The sequence below is a fragment of the Ananas comosus genome, linkage group 21 (assembly GCF_001540865.1).
Source record: "Ananas comosus cultivar F153 linkage group 21, ASM154086v1, whole genome shotgun sequence".
Classification (NCBI taxonomy): domain Eukaryota; kingdom Viridiplantae; phylum Streptophyta; class Magnoliopsida; order Poales; family Bromeliaceae; genus Ananas; species Ananas comosus.
The window spans coordinates 8,187,180-8,201,885 of record NC_033641.1 but is presented as its reverse complement, the minus strand read 5'-3'; the positions used below and the strand labels follow the sequence as shown (position 1 = coordinate 8,201,885).

At 35.5% G+C, this 14,706-nt stretch overlaps 1 protein-coding gene across 3 annotated transcripts; it reads left to right on the top strand.

The window, feature by feature from the left end:
- On the top strand, positions 9,614 to 14,047 carry LOC109726766 (vesicle transport protein GOT1). 3 transcript variants are annotated; one of them, XM_020256557.1, is made up of 7 exons: positions 9,614 to 9,742; positions 10,867 to 10,953; positions 12,422 to 12,513; positions 12,626 to 12,706; positions 13,307 to 13,404; positions 13,489 to 13,564; positions 13,666 to 14,047. In XM_020256557.1, exons 2-7 carry the CDS (start codon positions 10,926 to 10,928, stop codon positions 13,696 to 13,698), a joined length of 408 nt encoding a protein of 135 aa, XP_020112146.1. In that variant the 5' UTR covers positions 9,614 to 9,742; positions 10,867 to 10,925; the 3' UTR covers positions 13,699 to 14,047. The 3 variants fall into 3 exon arrangements, with proteins under 3 accessions (XP_020112146.1, XP_020112147.1, XP_020112148.1); XM_020256558.1 differs by lacking the exon at positions 9,614 to 9,742 and adding an exon at positions 9,776 to 10,076; XM_020256559.1 differs by lacking the exon at positions 9,614 to 9,742 and having other exon boundaries at positions 12,200 to 12,513.

Here is a 14,706-nt window from a genome sequence, read left to right as displayed (position 1 = left end):
CCAAATAGTCTCATATTGGATGAAAATATATATATATATATATATATATATATATATATATATATATATATATATATATATATATAAAGTTTTGTAGAGTATATGTTAGGCCCGAGCCCGTCTATTTGGTCGGTTCCGGTACGTCGAACAGACGCCGAACGGACAGCATCTTCTCTGTCCACCCAAGGCTTAACAAGACATCAAATATATATATATAGTTTGCACAAGCGGAAATATAAACATATATGGCTTGCACGAGGGCAAGCAATAGCCAAAAGTGAAAGATTCTAAACTAAACATCCATACAAGTACTATGATTAACTTTTAATCACATACATGCATTCAACATTTACATTATTTCATTCATTTCTTATACATCATATGTCATCCAAAATATAGGCTGCTTCATTTATACAATTTGCATCATTAAATAAAAAAGATGATATAACTCATATGAAACTAAATAGGTATGAAACTATACACGGGTAGTCACTAGCTAGGATGTGATACCCGTGCCACGGTCCTCGACCGCCTCTCTCGGACTTAGACCTGTAGAAAATAGTGGGATGAGAACTACAACAAAGTTTCCAGTGGGTTCGACCGCCGACCTCGCCGACTTTCTCATTAGGTCTAAATCGGCATAATAGAAGAAATAAGCAGATAGATAAGTAACCAAGCTATACAAATGCAGCTAATATGCCTGAACGAAATACAACAATAAGAATGCTCATGATGCATGCAAGATGAAGGATCAAATAGCAACTAAGAGGGGGTGGTGAATTAGTTGAGAACTAAAAACTCAAGTAAAATTAAATCAAGATAAAAATTGCACAACCAAATAAAAGAATAAAATCAAACTCAGATAACACAGATGATTTATCCTGGTTCGGCCTTTCTGTCTACTCCAGTTCGGTCCTTCTTCTCCTCGATGTACCGATTTCACTATCACTTGGCCTTTTGAACAAGGCAAGACCAAAGCCGCTTACAATCACACAAAACTTTTTTTACAACCTCTCAATAAAACTCACAATTACAAACCAATGAACAATTAAGACTTAGAGAATTTTTCTGAAGTTGTATCACAAACAACATCCAAGCCCCCTTTTAAATACACTAGCCATCATTTCAAAAATGGAACAAAAGCAGGATTAAATCATAATTGATTTTAATTTGAATTTTAACCATATTTGCAAATGCATTTGAATTAATTCCAAAATAAATTCAAATTCATACCACATTTGCAAAACTCATTTGAAATATTACTATATTCAAAAGCTCATTTGAAATCATATCAAATTCGTAAAATCCTTTTAAATTAATACTACAAATGAAATATCTTTTTGAATTCATTCCACATTTGTAAAAGCTTTTGAAATAATACAATGCATATAAAATTCACGCCATAATAAAATCATGTTTGAATTTATACCATACATAAAATCACTTTTATACCATATTAAAATAATGGCTAATTTGACATTAAGCACAAATCAAACCCAAAAGGTGAATTGGTCAACTTGACTAGGTTGACCGGCTCAAATCCGATAAATTGTAAAGAAGTCCTCCAAATTTTTGTTGTGGCACTTGTATCCAATTTGGTACAATTTGATCTTGTCCGGGCCAATTTGAATAAATTGATTGAATGGTTACCTTTGATCAAATCCGGTTCAGCTTGAGCCGCTTTAAATTCAATTACAACATGAAATTGCTAAGTAACAAATTAAATCCAAAATTTATTTGTTATCATCAAAATTTATTATTGGATAAAATCCAACAATCTCCCCCTTTTTGATGATGACAAACAATTTGAAAAGATAATAAAGAAATAGATAAACTCCCCCTCAAAATAAGCACGATAAAAAAAAAAATCTTTCAATTGAGATAAACGAAACTTTTAAAATAATTTTGAGGTAACCTTTTCTTCTCCCCCTTTTGTTATCATCAAAAAATTTAATTTTTTAAAAAAAGGAGGATAAAAAAAATTACACAGAAGATCTTATACCACAAAAAAATTAAGTTAAGAAGGGTACCCAAGTTGATTTGGGTCCACTTGTGTTAGAACCTTTCACCACCCAAAGTTGTCTAAATTTAAACTTATTTTTAAATTGACATTGGGTTACATGATGCCCTATTTTGTTACAATAGGTGCATAACACATTTTTGTTGCCATTTACATATTTTATAAATGGTTTAAAAATATTTTTCTTTTGACTAAACTTGTGTTGATATCCAAGTCCGGTCTTATCCAAATAGGATCTTTGATTACCCAACATCATGTTTAGAACTTTTGTGCTAGCAATGAATCTTTCTAAAATGTTTCTTGAATCGTTCAAGTCCTTCTTTAGATATTGATTCATTTTCAGTTTTTAATAAACCAGTACCTTTATAATTTTCGCCATCACTTTTGGTCTCAAGTTGCTTCTTTAATAAATTTAACTCAGTTTTTAAACTTTTATTTCAGATTTTAATAAATTTAAATTGGAGATTAAAGATGTATTTTCTTTTTTTAAAGAAACATATTTGGGACCAAATTTTTGGAGATCATCATAATGATCATAAAAAGTTTCTAAAAGTTCATCGTAAGTTAAATCATTTACCTCATCTTCTATGTTTGTCATGAAGTAGCAATTCGAAAGTGTATCGTCATAGGTGAGGCTTAAGTTAGAGACCTCCTTGGTTGATTCCTTCTTATCGGAATCGCTATCATGACTCCAAGCAGCGGAGAAGACTTTATTCTTATTTTTCTCCTTTCGGGGAGACTTACTTTGATTTTGGCAATCATAACTTATATGCCCTATTTTATTACAATTATAGCATTTAACATCCTTTTTAAAAAAGTGTGATCTACCATTACCTTTGTCGGACCATTTAGCTCTGTGTTTTCTTTGTATGATCTTCTTTAATTTTTTGATAAGAAGTGAGATCTCGTCGTCAGTAGTATTGTCGGAGTTGCTTCCATCTCCCTCACTAGAGTTGAGAGCTATATTTTTCGTTTCAGTGTGGATGATGGAAGTAGAAGGCTCCGTTTTTAATTGTAACTCATAAGTCATAAGGAACCCTATGAGTTCCTCCAATGAAAATTTGTTGAGGTCGCGCGCTTCTTGAATGGCCGCCAACTTTGGTTCCCAAGGTCCATTTTGAGGAAAACTTCTGAGTATTTTTCTAACAAGATCTGCATCAGAAAAAGCCTTTTCCAAAGCCTTTAGACTATTAATAATATTGGTAAATCTAGTATACGTATTAGTAATGCTTTCATTTGGTTGCACACAAAACATTTCATAATCACGAGTAAGCATATATATTTATCTTAGACTCTTTTACTTGATTTGTCCCCTCGTGAACAACGGTTAATTTATCCCAAATTTTTTTTTTTGCAGTTTTGCATGTAGAAATTCGATTGAATTCGTTTGAGTCAAGAGCACAATGAAGAGCGTTCATCGCTTTAGAATTCAAATTAAATTTACCTTTGTCCTCTGCCTTCCACATGCTGGTTGCCGTGGTAGGCTTGGTGTAATCATTTTCTACAATGTCCCAAAGATCAAAATCTAGGGATTGTAGAAATATTTGCATCTGCACCTTCCAATAGGTGTAGTTACTCCCAGTAAAGAAAGGAGGACGAGCGATGGATTGACCTTCAATAGTAGCGTGAAAAGTTGCCATCTCACGAGACAGTTAGTCTGCAAATGTGAGACCTGCTCTCTGATACCAAATGAAGGATCAAATGACAACTAAGAAGGGGTGGTGAATTAGTTGAGAACTAAAAACTCAAGTAAAATTAAATCAAGATAAAAATTGTACAACCAAATAAAAGAATAAAATCAAACTCAAATAACACATATGATTTATCCTGGTTCGGCCTTTCTGCCTACTCCAGTTCAGTCCTTCTTCTCCTCGATGTACCGATTTTACTATCACTTGGCCTTTTGAACAGGGCAAGACCAAAGCCACTTACAATCACACAAAACTTCTTTTACAACCTCTCAATGAAACTCACAATTACAAATCAATGAACAATTAAGACTTACAGAATTTTTCTAAAATTGTATCACAAACAACATCCAAGCCTCCTTTTAAATACACTAGCCATCATTTCAAAAATGGAACAAAAGCAGGATTAAATCATAATTGATTTTAATTTGAATTTTAACCATATTTGCAAATGCATTTGAATTAATTCCAAAATAAATTCAAATTCATACCACATTTGCAAAACTCATTTGAAATATTACTATATTCAAAAGCTCATTTGAAATCATATCAAATTCGTAAAATCCTTTTAAATTAATACTACAAATGAAATATCTTTTTGAATTCATTCCACATTTGTAAAAGCTTTTGAAATAATACAATGCATATAAAATTCACGCCATAATAAAATCATGTTTGAATTTATACCATACATAAAATCACTTTTATACCATATTAAAATAATGGCTAATTTGACATTAAGCACAAATCAAACCCAAAAGGTGAATTGGTCAACTTGACTAGGTTGACCGGCTCAAATCCGATAAATTATAAAGAAGTCCTCCAAATTATTGTTGTGGCATTTGTATTCAATTTGGTACAATTTGATCTTGTCCGGGCCAATTTGAATAAATTGATTGAATGGTTACCTTTGATCAAATCCGGTTCAACTTGAGCTGCTTTAAATTCAATTACAACATGAAATTGCTAAGTAACAAATTAAATCCAAAATTTGTTTGTTATCATCAAAATTTATTATTGGATAAAATCCAACAATCTCCTCCTTTTTGATGATGACAAATAATTTGAAAAGATAATAAAGAAATAGATAAACTCTCCCTCAAAATAAGCACGATAACCCGTAGGTTTCGCCTAAAACGACTCACCAACTCAAATTCCTAATATCGGGGAGACTCCTACAACCCGACGGGACCATCCTCTGGGGAGACTACTACAACCCAGTAATGACTACTCCGGAGCACATCGCTCGAGGAAGTGCGACCGCCCTCAAGCCAAGACTTACAGGTGAGTATGGTCCAATCCTTAGCTATAAGGATGTCAATTTCAATCTGATCCTTAACTATAAAAATGTTATGCTCACTCAAATCCTTAAGGCTAAATTACGAAAAACCGCCTCGTCAAAACCCGCTTTTTCACTTTCCTCCCCTGTCATTTAAAAACCTACACTTTGCCCCCTTATAAAATAAAAAATGTTCACAGGGGGGTACGGTGTGACAAAATGATCATTTTGCCCTTCACCATTTTCGTCATTTTCCTCATTCTCCTCATCCGCGGCGGAGGAGGCTGACCTTGGGCGGGACGCAGGCGGCGAGGCCGTTGTCGAGGAGGACGACCTCGTTGAGGGTGTCGGCCATGCAGCCGATGGAGGGTAGGATGCAGCCGTCGAGTTTGTTATGGGCGAGGATGACGATGGAGGCCGGGGAGTCGCCGAGGTTGGCGGGGATGGGGCGGCGGGGGCGGAGGCGGTTGGAGTTGAGGAAGATGACGTCGAGGGGGCGGTCGAAAAGGAGGTTGAGCTCGTAGAGGAGGGCGAGGCCGGCGAGGGCGCCGTCCCGGAAGCTATCGAAGTAACAGGGAAGAGGGGCGAAGGGGCATTTTTGGTATAAAAAAATATTATAACGGAACCCTAACGGTAGGAAGTGAAGTACACATTTTTTATTTTACAAGGTGGCAAAGTGTAGGTTTTTAAATGACAGAGGGGAAAAGTGAAAAAGCGGGTTTTGACAGGGGGTTTTCTATAATTTAGCCAATCCTTAACTATAAAGATGCCTCAACTATGAGGATGTTATGTCACATATGCCATAATGTCAAATATTCCATTTTCTTGCATTTATTGTTCTCATTGATGGCACACACTAGTGTTTCATGCTCTAGCATTCTTTATACTCATGAATGCCACACTCTATGTGTTCAACTCTAGCATTCATTAGACTCATTAATGCCACAACACACTATGTGTCTCACATGTTATAATGTTACTATGTTCTTTACTTCACTAAGTTCTTGTCAATATTCACACATTCATAGGGTCCATGAGTTCTCAATATATAGTTCACTAACATTACATATGCATCTTGTACTCACAATATGCAAGTAACATGTTCTCAACTCACCCTACAATGCATGAGGTTCATATACATACATATGCTCAAGAAGTGACACTTTAGATATAAAAGAAAATTCAAGGATTTCGGATAGCACCACCCACCTCGTAGGGTTGCTAAGGTGCTACAATTCAATTTTCATGATTTTTGGTTGTCTATTCTCTCGACTGCGGCAAAACAAAGCCAAAATAGGCTTTTTCCTCAATTTCTTTGCGTAAACTCGTCGGATCTTCGAACCGAGTCTCCCAACGCGTCGGTTTTACCTTCAATTAGGTTTACAAATGGTCAATTTAACCATAAACCCTAATTCCACAAAAATCCAAATTCCAACCCTAGGGTTTCATGCCATGAACACCATGTGTTCATCATGAGATTTCTAGGGTTATCTAGGTTTCTATTCTTGCAAGAAGCTCAACACCAAGTGTTTTAGGGTATAAAACCAAACCCTAACATGGATCTTGCAAGAAACCTTACCTTAGCCCAAAAGCTCTCTAAGCTTCTCCTTGTAGGTGAGCTCTAGATCCTCCAAAGCCTCAAATTCTCCTTCAAATCTCCTCCAATCTCCTTCAATCCATCTTGGGGGAGAGCTCCTAGAGAGAGAGGAAGAAAAATGGAGTTGGGGTGTTCTTTTGGCTGTGAACAAGAGAGGAAGGGGTGTGGGGTTTATATAAGCTGTCACAATTGCATTTAAGCCCTCCAATATTTTATATTTGCAGCAAATCAAAATCTGCTGTTCGCAGCACTGGGTACCGGTACGCGGGTTTGAGTACCGATACCCCTAGGTGACCAACCAAACCCGAGAGCAGCAAACTCTGCGGAGACCGCCGAGTACCGGTACACAAGCTCGAGTACCGGTACGTAAGTGCCCTAGTACCAGTACGCCTTATTTGGTACTAGTACGCTGCTTCGCAATAGCCAAACCCGAGAGCTGGCCTCTTGGGTATTCACCTGGTACCGGTACGCGTCCCTCAGTACCGGTACGCGTCCCTCAGTACCGGTACGCCACCCAGCTCTCCCAAACCCGAGAGCTGGCCTTCTCTGCCTCGCTGCCTGGTACCGATACGCCTCCTCTAGTACCGGTACGCAGTGCCCCAGACTGTAATTTTAGCACTGCCTAAACTTTATTTCACGTTGAGCAATGCTAAAACCTATCAATCGCATTCGGAATTCAATTTTAACCCCTCCAACACTGTTGGAGTGTCGTATGGACTTTATCCAATCATCTCTCTCGCCACGCTTTGGTCAATTTGACTAAAGTTCGATATAACCTACCGAGATTTCAGTATATTACAGTATATAAATAATTATCACAAAAAAAAACTTTTGATTTAGGGATGCAAACTTCGTAGATTTTGGGGTTCGAAGGCTTCCCACATCTCGCCCTATTTTCTTGGTGGATCTCTCAAAAAAGAAGTGGATTAATTTTTATTTTTATATTTTCTCTCTGAAGTCACCACTCCATTTGGAACGGTTTAAGATTTTAGCAAATCGGGACAGATCAATAAAAAAGCAAAGGCAGACTCTCATTTTTCTACTCTATTTTTTTGACTGATTAGGACAGATTCGGAACAAGTAATTTTTTTTCAAAAAAACTTTAAATACCACTATTGTGGTTTCGCATTTGCTCACTTTAGTACCCGTGGTTTAAAGTGTATCATTTTCGTACCTTGTGGTTTTATTTTTCTCTTTTTATTATCCTCTTTCGCTAATTTTTTTCGTTAAATCAATGACAAAATTAAAACTAAAAGGTAATAAAGTAAATATTCGATAAACTACAGGTGAGGTATCTGAAGTTTTTTGTCTATGATTTTATCGAAAAGTTAACGGAAGGGCTGACGAAAAGAGAAAAATGAAACCATATGATACTAAATTAGTACACTTTAAATCAAAAGGTACTAAAGTGAGAAAGTGCGAAACTACAGTTATGGTACATGAAGTTTACCCTTTTTTTTAATTTTTTACCTCTACTTTACTGCCCCATCAAGGGCGGATCGGAGCAGGAGCTCCACCAACTCCGATCCATTTGCATCCCTCCATTTTCGGTTCTATCAGGTATGGCTGGCAAATGAGCGAGCCGGCTCGCGTTCGACTCGTGTTCGACTCGATATTTGGCTCGCTCGAGCTTGACTCGAAATTAAATGAGCCGAGCTTGAACAAAAAAAAAGACTTGGAATTCATTTCAAGCCGAGCTTGAGTATTACTCGGCTCGCTCGAATTAGGCTCGAAAAGCTCGAAAAGCTCGAAAAGCTCGAATACATATATATATAGTAGAGCTACTATGCTATCGAAAGTATAGAGGATATGATGCTTTCGATTTTTTGATTCTTAGATCAACCCCTTTAATCATTTCTTATCTTTGGATTAATACTATTATTATCTTGTAGGGACCACTCAATCCTAAGAATATTATTTAATCCTAGGGGGACCGCAGTCATCCCAACCAAACAATTCTTAATCAAAGGGTCAAAAATTCGAAAACATCAAATCCTCTATATTTTCGATAGCATAATAGTTCTACACTATATATATATATTAAAAATATATATAAATATAATATATTTTAATTATATATTAATTATATATAGGCTGAGTGAATAATCTCAATATAGTAAAATTGGGCCAATATTGTTGGCCCATAAAAATAAACCCAATAGACAAATACAAGAGCAAAATTTTACTAAATTGAGATTATTCACTCAGCCTATATATAATTAATATATAATTAAAANGCCAATATTGTTGGCCCATAAAAACAAACCCAATAGACAAATAAAAGAGCAAAATTTTACTAAATTTATACATTTTTCTTTTTCTTTTTTTTTTTTCTTTCACAGAGCTCTAAATTTTTAATATGTTTCTCTTTCTCTTTTTCTGTCTCTCATCCTAAGTGGCCAAGCCGGAAGCCCTCCAAGTTACCAAGTAACAGCATATACCCGCTGTTGCCTACCTTACTATTAATTATATGCTTGAGAAAATATACAGAATATTTTTAAAATAAAAAATTATTATTCATATAAAATTTTAATTTTAGTTATAGATGATTGGGTAGTTTAATCCAATATTTATCTATATAATTTATTTATTTTTGACCGCATAAATGAAAATGAATAATATGGAGATTGAAGGCGGAAGAGAAGACATGTGGGGCTGAAAAAATTAGATATCAACTCATAAATTATTTTTCTTCATATTATAATACTATATTTCATATAATTATTTTGTACTTTGAATTATTACACATATGTTTGTATTAAATTATAGATAATGTTCTATACAAATTAAACTATTAATCATATGATGTTGAGAATTTCAAGCGGCTTGTTTAGGGCTCGAGCTCACTCGACTCGACTCGAAATTAGGCTCGCTCGAGCTCGGCTCGAATTAATTTCAATTCAAGCTTGAGCTTAAATTTAGGCTCGAAATTAATTTCAAGCCGAATTTGAGCCGAGGTAAGCTCGCTCGAGCTCGGCTCATTTCCACCCCTACTATCAGGATCCGATCCGTCACGGCCGGGCCGATCCCAGCCGAGCCGAGCCGAGCCTTCCCAAAAAAGCAGAAGAAGCAGAGGAGAATGAAGATACGATGAAGCAAAAACTCCTCCGCAGTGGCGAAAACCCCATTCCAAAAGCGCTTCTCGCCGCCGCGGAAAGGTACGGTTTTTACCATAATCACAACAAACCGAATGTAGCAAACGATTTGGGGAACTGTTCTTGATCCCTACGCGATCTTAGATCTTCGATTAGATTTTGAGCCTCGAAAGCAGAAGCTGCGATTTGGCGCTGGTGATTCTGATGCAGAAAGAAGCCCTAGTCCTCAAAAGTTGAGATCTTGTTTTTTCTTGGGTGCTGTAGATTCAAAAGTCGAACATTGATTTGAACTGGTAGTATTATCAGCTTCGAGGATTTGTGGAAGAATTGGGAGAGCAATTTGGCATCTTCTGTTGCACAATTTAGGCCCTGTTTGGATGCACGACCATCTTATTTGGTAAATCTGTTTGATTTGGTTAAAAAATACTATGTAGTATTTGGTAGATGAAGTGTTGATCAGATGCCTAGAATGGATACCGCATTCGACCTTCGTGTCATTTTTCGGAATAAGATAAACCGTTTTCGTAGATGAGATATGGTATCCTGCCGAATCATGGGTATCAGGACCTTTCAAGTAGCAAAAATCAAGCTCCGCGTCTTCGCAATAAATCTCTTTGTAAGCTATTGCCCAGCTAAGATTTTAAGCAAAAAGATCTGAATTAGGAGAATGCAGGAACCGATACCTGATAAGAATCTTCCTCCTAGTTGTTTGTCCTGATAGTTTGTTGTGTTTTTTAGTTAAAATTATGGTTCAGGATATCAAAATTATAGACAGATGCATAGAGGTTGAAGTGGCATTTATCGTGCCTTTCTTTTTTGGGTTATCGCAGGTATCGTGTTGCATGACATGTAGAGCATGAGCTTAATCTAATAACCATTTGGAATCTCATATAGTGTATTTTGTTGGTCATAGTTTTGTGCTGAATTTTGCTCAGCTGCCAAACGCGGCTCCCATTTTGTGCCTTTTGCGTTACAATCTTCTCATATAGTTTTAGGCTGGAGTTTCGCTGGCTGTTTTCCTGTATCGTAAGCATATAGTCTTTTCATAACATTGTTATGAATCACAACTTATATACGAGGCTAATGCAAAATTATTGTTTCTCACCTAGAATCACTGCTTTCCTCTTATTCTTTCTCATTGATTTCACCTAAATTTATCGAACCTTCATGCTTGAACACTATTGCAGGACCATATAGGTGAAGTAGCCAGGTCTGTTTTTATAAGCTCGATACAGTTGGCTGCACGATGTCCTACGAGATTAGTGAAATCAAAAGTGAAGTTCTTTGCTTACTTTGCTCGGTTTAAGAAATTCTACATATTGCTTAGTTTAACATATCCTGAATTTAAATTAGCTCATTCTCTAAAGAATTTTGCTGTTTTGTCCTTTTCTATTATTTCCTAAGAAAGCTCTGACAAAATCCATCTGCTCGACTTTGCAATTCTTTTTCATCATGCATACTTGTTTCCATTCAAGTGCGTCATGTAAAGCTTGTTAGCTTGCTTTTTTTTGCTTTTTGTCTCTCAGAGATGTTGTAACCTGTAGTTATATTCTTCCACACATTTACGTTGCCACTTTGTAAGTAACATGAGTTTCGGTCTCTACTTTTATAAGTGTGATATAAATGCATATATTCCTCTGTAGATATATCCCCACAAAATCTGAATATTTGCATATATCATTGAGAAACTTAATTCTTACATATATACTGTTGTACTTCTAAAAATCCCACTCTTATACACGACCAACTTCAACTGCTAAATTGGGTTAGTTCGCAACTTAAAGTTAGTCTATTTCTATAAATTCTACGTTTCTGAGTGGATATATGTGTAAATTGATGATTTCGCAGATATATGTATATGTGTCGTCTTACTGACCATACTTGCTTCTTTTGTCCCTCTTGGAACTATTTTCTTTCGTGGATTGATACACTTTGTTTGATGATATGAACTAAATATAGAGTGTCCATTGGGTTCAACCATTTATTTGATATCAACATATTTAGTCTTCCTATATATTGATTGATAAACTAAATTTCCACTAATGGATCGAATTTTTTTTATGCTCTAATAATATGTGTTTTTGGTGAGCATTCGTATGCATTTTGTTAGAAAGAACCGCTTTCCTTTTTTCTATAGCTTTTTTCTCATAACTTATTTATAACTTTTAATGTTCTTTGGTGTAAGTTCTGTAAATTATGGTGGTCTTTTGATTATTGAGCTAGCTTACAGTTGAGGATAATGTGATTTCTATACTCTGAAAGATAAAGTAACTAGGAAGTCCTTTTCAGAAGTTGGTTTCTACAGCTCAGTATACTAGGCAAAATGCATGTAACAAAGGAAGTGATGTCAGCTGCAAGTATTTGGTAGAACTCACTTGGTTCTCAAAAAAAAATATATGGTGGTAAATATGGGCTTTTTTACCTTCTAAAGGCATATTTTCAATCAAATTAAGTATAGATGAAATTACTGTTGTTGTTGAAATCTATCTCTGTTTGTTCTCATAATTCTAACTCTCGCAGTGATGGGCTTATACTCGAAGAAAAACTGCTATAGCATCAGAGAAATGATAATCTTCCTATTATCCTTCTTTCTATCTTTTGTTTTTTGAGAGTCCCCAAATCCCTTCCAAAATTTCTTTTTCATTTTTGCATTTTTGCTCCTTATTACATTTTTAAGTTCAAATAATTTGTTTCTGAAGTTGAATCTCTAAACTTTGGTGAGGGTCATGGTATTTGATGCAGAAATTGGCATAGGATTAATAGGATTTGGAATCCTATTCTCGTTCCTAGCTGTTATTCTCTTCTTTGACAGGGGATTGCTGGCTCTTGGTAATGTAAGATATTGAATCCTTTTCTCACCTATTCTTTTTTTTTTTCTTCTTGTATTTTTTTTGTAATGAAGTCATTTTTTGGGAATTCAACTATAACCATTATTTCTCGTGTTAGATATTTTTCTTGTCAGGAGTAGGCCTTTTGCTTGGGTGGCGATCTATGTTACAGCTTTTCACAAAGAAAGCAAATCTTAAGGTACACTTGGGAGTATAAAGCTTTAAAATAAATGGAGAATACCACTATTTTGTCTCCCATTATTATTTCGCAGTTACGACTATCAATCAATACTTTGTGCAATATCATCAACAGCAGTAAAAACTAATTTTGTACATTAATAAATTTCCTGTGTCTTTCTCCTTCTTTGCGCTTTTATTTCTTTTCCCTTTATGAAAGTAACTATTAGATAACACCATCTGTTGCCATTAAATTTGATCTTTTGGGCTATTTTTGAGCGGCTCATCATCGTCTTACTGTCCTCTTTGGTGCATCATACGGCCAAGAAGCCTTTTGCATGCATGCACTTAATTTCATTTGTACTTTGTATAGTTAATTGCACACTTTTCCACAAATTGTTCTGTATAGTTAATTGCACTTAATTTCATTTATACTTTGTACCCCCTAAATGCCCAAGGATTATTGTGTTAAAAGCGAAAAACAAATAACATATATACCATTCAACCATATAGAAACTCCTGCTTATTTGCTATTGTGAGAGAGAATTTTTGCGTTTTTCTGTTAAACCGTCTAGTTACCTTTTATAATGGATTTATGGATGTGATTCTTATTTTGCCGCAGGGCTCTCTTCCTTTCCTTGCTGGACTCTTTCTCATATTCGTGCGTTGGCCTATACTCGGCATCATAATCGAAATCTATGGTTCGATAGTTCTCTTCAGGTTATTATTCTCTTCATCAACATGCATGCTTTGTTGGTTACCATCATCTTAACTTATTCCTTATATGAGTTTTCTCTCAAGCAGCGGCTTCGGGCCTTCGATCACGGCTTTTCTCTATCACATTCCAGTAGTTGGGTGGCTTTTTGGGTACCCTTTTAACGTATGATAGGAGTCATTAGCTTCTCGGGGTATGAAATATGTACCGATTCCTTCTAAATTGACTCAGTTGTGGTTTTCGCTCGATGTTTGTATTTATCGCAGTTGTTCGATCAATTGAGGCGTCTACTTGGCTGAAGACTCTTGTCGGGTTAACATTTTGGGCTTTGTCTTCGCGAAATGAAGATTGCTATGCAGTCTTTAATGTTGGTTTCAGTCATCTTTGTATATAGTGGAATACCGGCGCAGCGAATATAAGCTTTCTGTAGTATACTCAGCATCATGAATTTCTTAGATTCTTTTGAATGGGTAGCAAAAAAAATGTGATCGACCAACGCTTACTATCAAGGATTTGAGTGCCGTGACAGAAGACATTGTCAAACACTTCCTAGTTTAGTACGACATCGTGTGCGTTGCTCGATGCTGATGTAAACTATTGACAAAATATATTTTTACAAAATATTTATTTACTTTTTTAATACCAAAATAGCCTAATTGCTGTTAATATTTATATTTTATTAATTTTTTTGTGTTCTATTAGTGTAATTACTTACTGGCTTAACAAAAAAAGGGGATATTTAACTGTGTCAACATCATGGGAGTTGTGTTATAATTTTTTATCGTGCTAATATCTGATTGATACGATCTAATATAGTAGTCAGGCCTAGGGATGTCGATGGGTAGAGATATTAGAAATTTTATCCGAACCCGAATAGAGCGGATATATTCAATGCTAAACGGATATGGATTTGAATATGGATATTAAAAATAAAAATCCGATGGATATAGATTCGGATATGAATTTTGACTGTACCCGACCCGAACCTGAAACCGAATTTATTTTGCATTATATATAATATATATATAAAAATTTGATGTTATATTTGAATTTGTATTTTAAAAATTTAGATTTAATGTAATATATTTTGAAATATTGAAAAAAGAATTAATTGTTCCGGGTTCGAATTTTCGGGTTCGGATTCGGGTTTCAAATTTTTAGTTGTGTTCGGGTTTGGATATGGATTTTTAAAATCCGTCAAGTTCGAGTTCGGGTCTCGAGTTTTGAGTCCGGTTCGGGTTCAGGTTCGGATTTTTAAAAATCCGTCCCGAATTCGATCCTTTGACATCTCTAGTCAAGCCCTATGT

Excerpts from the sequence above, each read along its gene's own strand:
- LOC109726766 (XM_020256557.1), top strand. The coding sequence starts at position 10,926 with ATGTCCTACGAGATTAGTGAAATCAAAA. Across the intron at positions 12,514-12,625 it reads GATTGCTGGCTCTTGGTAAT|ATATTTTTCTTGTCAGGAGT; the intron begins GTAAGATATTGA and ends TTCTCGTGTTAG. Across the intron at positions 12,707-13,306 it reads CAAAGAAAGCAAATCTTAAG|GGCTCTCTTCCTTTCCTTGC; the intron begins GTACACTTGGGA and ends ATTTTGCCGCAG.